This window comes from Monodon monoceros, unplaced genomic scaffold (genome assembly GCF_005190385.1).
Source record: "Monodon monoceros isolate NGI ecotype Baffin Bay Population unplaced genomic scaffold, NGI_Narwhal_1 Super_Scaffold_5, whole genome shotgun sequence".
NCBI lineage: Eukaryota > Metazoa > Chordata > Mammalia > Artiodactyla > Monodontidae > Monodon > Monodon monoceros.
In genome coordinates, this window is record NW_021703782.1 from 96618398 (window position 1) to 96626489 (window position 8092).

The 8092-nt window shown below is 54.8% G+C and overlaps 1 protein-coding gene across 2 annotated transcripts in view; it reads right to left on the reverse strand.

The window, feature by feature from the left end:
* ASTN2 (astrotactin 2) overlaps positions 1–5527 on the reverse strand; it is a 912698-nt gene extending 907171 nt beyond the window's left edge. For both annotated transcript variants that reach the window (XM_029202991.1, XM_029202990.1), the window contains exon 1: positions 5101–5527. In XM_029202991.1, coding sequence (XP_029058824.1) covers positions 5101–5527 — 427 coding nt within the window. The remainder of the gene's footprint in view (positions 1–5100) is intronic.
* Positions 5528–8092: the final 2565 nt, after the last annotated feature.

Below are 8092 nucleotides of genomic sequence, written 5' to 3' on the forward strand. Positions count from 1 at the left end.
AAACACTGGGATTGATTTTAATGAATATTCTGTGGTCAGAAAACCCAGCTTATACTGTTTGTATCTGTTTTTTTTTCTCCCACTTAATAACTGTCATCAACCTTCAGAATCAAGGCAGAAACCAAAAGGGGCAGGTAGCCTCAGTGCCTCTGGTCCTTTCTCCAAATGCCTGCCAAATAGCGGTGTGGTCCCTGCTTGAAGACTTCCTCCCATGTGGACTCTGTCATCATTAGAGGTCAGAATGCTTGGTTGTTGGACAGCTCCCAGGGACACATCCTCCTGTCATGTTGTACTCCATCCCCTTAGTATTTGCACCTTTAGGACATTCTTTAGAACCAGACAGAAAAAAAAGCATATGCCTCATTCCCTGTTGATGTTCGAAGAAAGCTTCTCCAGCCCTTGTGGACTGTCCTTAGGCTAAACTCCCTGCTTCTAGCAACCTTTCTGACCTTGTGCCTGGTCCCTCACTCCTTCTGGGGGCTCTTCTCTTTTGGTGTCCATTTTTGCCTGTATTTTAAGGAATCTTTGCAGACTGACCAAGTGGGCATTTCAGAGCATCTTCGTCTTCCACCCAGGCCAATCAGCTTTCTGCAAACAGCATCTTTTCAGGACAGATCTTGAGGACACTGCCAGATCTGCTCATGCAGATGCATTTAAAAACATACTACTGGATGGTTTTTCTTTCTCCACACACCCTCCCCCAAATATAGAGCACGCTCCTCACCTGTGTGATTTGTATGACAAGGTAAATTAGTAATGGATATTGACAACGAGTGGTTACTCAGTTTTATCTCCTTTCCCCCTTTTGCTGAATCAAGGCTCATGGTAAACAGTCCAGCCTGGCCACTATCAAGCACAGGAAGAAGGATGCCATTTCCCTAGCAGTGGGCATGAAAGCTAAATCCACAAGCAGACTCTGGAGCTGCCTGGGGCCAGATGAACACTGGGTGATGTGCGGGTTCACCTCAGAAGCCCTGCACGGACAGTTGCTCCCATTCAAATTCTTTCTTTTCCGTCAGTCCTCCCCAACACCCCCATGTTACCAGCAAAGGAAAGGAGACAGTGAGAAGCAAGAGCAGCTAGTCAGAGTTACAGAGTGGGTCAGGGCACTTCAAGTTCATAGAATCTTTGCACCAAAGGATTATTTTAGGGCTCAGCTACCCACTCATATTATAGCACAAAGAACTGAAGATCCGGGGTAAATGACTTGTTCAAGGTCAGAGCAGGCCACAGCTGAGAGTTCCAGGTCCTAAGCAACATCAAGCCCCCAAGCTGTACTGGAGCATTCAAATTCTCCTCCAGCCCATCCTCCAGGACCTCACTCAGTTTTTTGTTTTTGCTTTTGTTTTTTTCCTGTCCAGGAAATATCCCCAGCTTTCTCTAAGTCTAAAGAGATATCTCCCTCCCTGATGTTACAGAATGTGTCATACCCATCACTCACTGGCACCACTACATAGGATGCCCTTTGACATCCCATGAGTCATGGAACTTTGCGTTGGCAGGGTCATTGAAGGTCATTTAACGCATGCCTCACTCTCACACTCTCATACTTCAGCACCAATGTAGCTAAAGTTCCCCTGAGAAAGGTTCTTGCCGTGCTGATGACCATGTTTCCTCTCCAGGACCCTGCACCATGCCCTCCATAAACGTAACCAGCCCCTCAGTGCATATTTGGCTCAAGATGGCTGTTTAGCAATCACCAAGAATGTAGGTGTCTGATGCGCTGAGATTCCAGTCCCAGGTCTGCATTTACTCAAAGTGAGACCTTGGACTAGGCACCTGACCTCTCTAAAGAATGTTTCCTTACCTGTAAAATGGGAATAAATTACAACAGTGCCCACTTCATATATTTTACGTGAGTAAATAATAAAAGGCAAGAGCAAAGCTCTGAGCAGCACAGTAAGGATTCGACAACTATTTGCTATTCCTTGATCTATTTCAAGGAAATTCACTTTATCAGGACCACTGACTTAGATTCTAAAGAAGAGGCCCAGACATAGAAACTTGGGGGGCATTTCACCTCTGAGGGAAATTTCCACCAACATAAAGCAGGCTGGAACATGAAGGGAAGATTAGAAACATGAAGAGGAAAAGACCTGAAGAAAAGTCTTTTAAGTCTGGGCACTACCAATTATAGAGCCGATAATTCAAACAAGAGAGGCAGGCACAATGGAGGGAGGGAAGGCCAGGTATGTCGGTGACTTTGGTGAATAGGGATTGTAGACAGCGTGTGCAAAATAATTTTGAGCTTCCCCAACTGGACTTGGAGTAGAATGGGAACTCTACCTTTTGTTTGTTCACCGCCCCTTAACACCAGGGACATTTTACCACCACCAACTCTAGACCCACAACCCAAAGCATAGCCTGAGGGCTTTGGTAGACACTATCACCCCCTAGTGGTGGCTCCACACACCCCGCTATTGGCAGGATTCAGCATTTATCGACTTTGCACGTGCATCTGTGGCGCACGCCATCGCCAAATCCCTTGAACTGGTGACCTAGAAGTGAAAGACTCACCCAACTCGCCAGAGACAAACACTAGGGAAGGATGTTTAGAAGGTCTGAAGATGGGATGATGGGATGGGGCTGCCTGGGGACCCTGGGGGAGATACGGCCATAAATGACTCATAGTACCCCCCCCTCCGCCCTCATTTTCAGCCAGCCTGGCCCTCCCAGAGCTCATTGTGCACTCTGTGTTTACACACAAACAGTGGAAGAACAACACAAATAAAAAGCCCACGTCTCCCTACACAGATCCTGCTATGCTCGGCCATCTGGCGACTACCTCGCTAGCCAAATCCCTGGTAGGAGTGCCTCGGGCTGCGGGGAAGGAGGAGGAGGAACCTGCTTCCCCAAAGGGCTCAGGGCTTCCAAGGAGGACGGCACCTGCCACTCCACAGCAGGCAGTCCCCAGCCGCCAAGGCTCAGCCGCCTGCGTCAGAGAAGGCGGAAGCCTCCAAGTGGAGAGCACCAGAAGACTCTGATGCTGAAGCACCAGTCTGGGGGATTTGACACTTCCAGCTCCTCACTCAGTTCCTCACTCAGCCTGCCCTGGGCTCCCAGGTACCCATTTCCTCTTGAAAGCCAAAGTTTAAGAACGCAGAGGTTGCCAGCTCCAGGAATTCTGGAGCGACTCCTGTAGCCGGCTGGACCAGGTCCTCCACATCCTAGGGAAACTGGAACGCTCTGGGGTCCTCGCTTCCAAGTCATGCCATACCCAAGGATTTCCCCCCCCTTTCCCCCTCATCTGAACAGCCATTTAGAAGGGTCCCCACTCCCTCCCTCTCCGGACATCCGGGAGTAGAGAGATCTCGAGGGTGGAGGGAGAAGGTTGGGATTGAAAGTGGTGAGGGACACCCTCCGTTTCTCCGGAAGGACCCTTCCCTGCGGCGGGGTCACAGGAGTTGGCCATGAGCCCAAGGTTGGCTCTTCGCCCTAAGGAACCCCATCTTCACCCCCATCCACTTACTTGGAAATGGGCAGCTCACAAGGGCACGTGGGAATGGCTCTTGGTGTATGTGTGTGTGTCCGCGCACGCGTGTGTATGCTTGAACGTGTGTGTGTGGCACACCAGACGTGCCGCCGCGGAAAGTCCCCTGGGAACCTGCAAGGCGCTCTCCTGCCTAGCACCCCACAAAGCTCAGCACGCTCAAGTTACAGCCAGCTGGGGAGAGCCCAGGGGCCAGAAACCCGAGGCACATGCTCAGACCAGGAAAGGGCCTGGCGCTCGCTCAAAGCTCCAAAGGCGGCCAGCACGAAAGGGAAGTGGCGGGCGGGCGGGCGGGCGGGAGGGGGGCGTCACAAAAATACATCAAAAATATTATGGCTCCCAGGAGAGAGGAGTCAAGTCCATTGATTACTCTTTGGGGCTTCTAGGGCGAGCAAGGAGTTAACCTCAGAGGTTCAAGCCGGGACCCCGAAGGCGCGGACATCGAAGGCCCATCACCCCCGCGGTGCCGGAGCTCAGCCGGATCCCGGGGTCTGGAGTCTGGGGCGAGCCCCCGGCGCCTTCCTGGAGCTGCTGCTGGCCAGACTCCGACAACCAATCGCACCCCGCTCCCCCAAGAGGGGAGGGGGGAGAGAGAGACCCGCGAGCGCGAGAGAGCTAAGGGGAAACAACATTTTTGTAAACGCTCTCCGAGATAATTAAGCGATCAATTACCCGGGTGGGAAATCAGCTGCGCCTCCCACAGCTACCTGGAAGGGCCGACTCCTCCGGGATTCGCGCTAGGAACCAGCTGGCAGCAAGCTGCGGGCGAACTTTCTGATTAACTTTTACGTTTGAGACCCCACCCCCATCCTTTTCCTCTCCCTTTCCTTTTTCATGCCTTTAAGTTATTATTATTAGCCCAGTGAGTGAGCTGCGAGGACAAACCTGCTCTCCGCCGGGAGGGGGTAGGAAGGCGAATGCGACCACGGGGATGGAGGGAGAATCTGAAAGTGGAAGGAGACCTTGGGTTCCGAACGCCAGTGCTCGGGAATCACTCAATCCTCCCCAGCCCCATTTCACAGATGGCTAAAACTGAGGCTCAGAGAGGGGAAGCGACTTGGCCAAGGTCACCCAACCCATCGTGAGGCCGAATTTATGCGGACTGAGGGATTCTACATGGAGCGACTCCGCTCCGATTCTCGAGAAAATCGAACCGGAAGAGCAGAGCCGACGACTCCGAGGCGACAACGAGAGAGCGGTGACCGCGGGCGGCCAGTGGCCGTGCCCCAGGAGCAGTGGGCGGCTGGACCCAGACCTGGCTCCCGAGCGGGGGACTACCACGGCCCCCAGCTCAAGCACACTCAGGCAGTTGGGGTTTCGGCGTCAGCGACGGATCGCGGCAGAGCTCAACGTCTGCACTGAGAGACGGACGGACAGGTCCCCACCGCGGGTGGCTTGGCACGCCCCCGGTCTCCCGCCACGCGCTCGCTCAGATACTGCCCCGGACTCATTCCAACCACCTGTACGCCCTCCGGGCCTCTCAGCTGCCCTCACTCAACCCCGCTCGGGGCAGCCCGGGGCGGGAATCCCCAGGGCGCCCCCACCCGTCTGGCTTCACTTGAGGGCTCCCGGTTCCCTGGGACCCCGCGTGTGCCGGCGCCCAGCCTTACCCAGGGTGAAGAAGGGCAGCTCTGTGTTGTCCAGGTCGTCCTGCACCGCGATGCGCCCCGGCAGCTCGTTACGCACAAAGAGCAGGAGGCGCGACTCGGCGGCGGTGCCCGCGGAGCCAGCGGAGCCCGGGGACGCGGCGGCGGCTCCTGCCCCGGTCCCACTCCCGGCCCCGGCGCGGGTGCCGCTCCAGCCGATGTCGCTCTCCCGCAGGGCAGGCAGCGTGGACACGGTGACTGTCTTGAGCCGGCATGGGCTGTCGGGCTCCCGCGAGGCGGCGGCGGTGGCGCCGGCCAGAAGCGGCGGCGGCGGCAGCAGGAGCAGGAACAGCAGCAGCAGCGGCGGCGGCGCCGGGTGGAAACCGAGCCTCAGCCGCCCCCGGAGCCCCGAGCTGGGGCCGGGGCTGCGCCGGGCGCCGGCGGCGGCCATGGCGGGAGGGGCTGCGGTGCTGCGAGCGGCGGTGGCGAAGGAGGAGGAAGAGACAGCGGCGGCGGCGGCGGACGCCGAAGCGAACCAGGACGCCGGAGCTAAGGAGCCGTGGGAGCCGCTCGCTAGCAGCCCCCGGCTTCGGGCTCCGCCTCCCGATCAGCCCTGGCCCGCCCCCCCCCGTGCCACCTCCCCGGGCCCCGCCGCCCGCCCCTTCTCTGGCTCCCCACTCAGACCCCGAGCGTCTCGGAGGCTCCGCCCAGCCTCGTGCTAATCCCAGTCGCCCCCTCTCCTTTCCCAGGATCCCCCAATCCGCCCTCACAATGTTCTTTAGCCACAGCACCCCTCTGCAAATTCCTAAGACTTAGGGACCCCGGGTGCTTCCCCTTATTCCCCTGGGCTCAACCCAGCTCGCCCAGCTTTACCCCACCCCTGGCCCAACCCAGAGGCTGCACCTGGGGCCGCGCCTTAGCCCAGCCTTGCTCCAGACCCCGCCTTCTGGGGGGTAGGGGCGCCTAAGGACGGTCAAGACAACTTCGTCTCTCCTCAAGCCCAATAGCAAGTCCTGTACCCTTTCCTAGTCCCTGAAATAATTCCTCGTGGCCTTTGAGACCCCTGCCCACCCACTTGCCCACAACTCAGGCATTCCTTCTCTCACCTCTCCCATCTACCCAGGCCTCGGAGGTTGCACCAACAGCTAATGGACAAAGGGTTGTCGAACTTCACCCTCTAAGGCCCCCACCCTCCTGCACTGACTCCAGGAGGATGCTCTGGCCCCCAGCTGCCGCCCTGCAAGCCAGCGCTTTTTTCTGGATCCTGTTCCCAACCTGGACAGCACTACTTGGCTGCTCTGCGTGTAAAATTCCTGAAAAGGGTGCGAGGTAGAGACCTACTACTCTGTCTGCTTCTGGCTCCCACGGGCTCCCACATCCTCTGCCCCCCTCCCGGAGGAGAGGTCTGTTCACCGACTCTTCAACCCCGCCCCACCCCACCCCCAAGCCCGGTCGTTTTTCTCCTGGATTCAAGCTGAGCTCTAAACCTAGGTCTTCGGACACAGGGCAGCCTTTTGGCCCTGGGTAGGTTCTCTCTGACCCACATACCTGGTATCCCCCGGCGAGCCATCACCTCTGCAGGAATCTGGACCTTGAGGGGCCCCGCCTTCTCTACTCCCCTCCTTTTCTTCCTCTTTCCTCTCTCTGTTCTCTCTTTCATCTCTCCACTCATTTCATTCTTAACCTTGTCTTGACTTTAATCTTATAAATGCTTCCTACCTATTATTTGTGAGCCATTTCCCGTCTCCCGGTATTTCTTGCCCATCTGCACACCTTTGGTGTGGTCTCCTCCGTGCATTAACTTCTCTCATCTTAGCTCTTCCCTCTTCTGCCTCTTTTCTCCTTTCTGTATTTAACCCTTCATAGGAAAGGCCTTTTTCCCGCTCCCAGCACATTTTATTTACTTTTTCATGACTTTGGATAAAGGAAGAGGACTTAAAAGAAGGAAAAATCAAAACCAGTTTTGTGAACTTGGACTTAATTATACTGTTTATTAAGCATTCTCCAAGTGCTAGACATGTACCTGTGTTAACTTTTATACATAAACATACTCCAATGAGATGGGTATTATGATTCCCATTTTCCAGATGAAACTGAGATCAGGGGGTCAGGGAGGTAAAGGGACTTCCCAGGGTCACTCAGCTAATGAGCACAAGAGCTAAGATCTGAACTCCAAGCTCCAAAGCCTTGGCTGTTTCCACTGAAACACACTGTCCTCAGTGACCTTGGAAAAGCCCACCTATCAAAGATGTTGTGAAAGGCACATCCACATGAGTGCATCTGGGTCTTTTTCAGCTCTGAGGTGTGTAAGGTATGCTTCTCCTGTCTCAGTTTACTAATCTGTGAACCCAAGGAGGGGGCGGGGGTGTGGAACTCTGGCTTTTCAAGTCCTCTGATTCTAAATTGTCTCCTGCCTCTCTGATGCCTGCTCCAGTTCATTTACTCCTCCAGAATATGTCGCCCTGGCTCCCTCAGTCTCTCCTTTGTACCCTTACAATCCGCCACTATCCTGTGCAACGGGGCTTTCTGATTTTCTATGCCCCTTTCTTCAAATATGCTGACATAGTCCATTTATAGAAGTGCACACCAGGAAAAAAGGGCTCCCTTATGTAAGGCAGAGTCTGTGCAAGTCCTTCATGGACCCCTGGTACAAAGGCCTGTCGAATGAGACCAACACTTTCATTCATTCATTCACCACCAAATATCTAGGGCTCCTACCAGGCACTATAAGGGGATGCAGAGATGCATAAACACAACTCCTGCCCCTGGAGAGTTTATAACGATGTGGAGGGAGGTGTGGGGATGAGAGAACACAGAAATATCTCAGATACCAGGCAGGCAGGCAGGCAGGCAGGCAGGCAGACAGACAGACATGTGTTTCTTTTATGAGGTGTTCTGAAACATATGCTTGGAGAAATCAAAGGAAGCTTCCCAGAGGAGGTGGCATTGGAATTGAGCCATGTAGGACTAGTAGCATGGGGTTAAATCTGCCATTTGGCATTCCTGGCAACTGCTC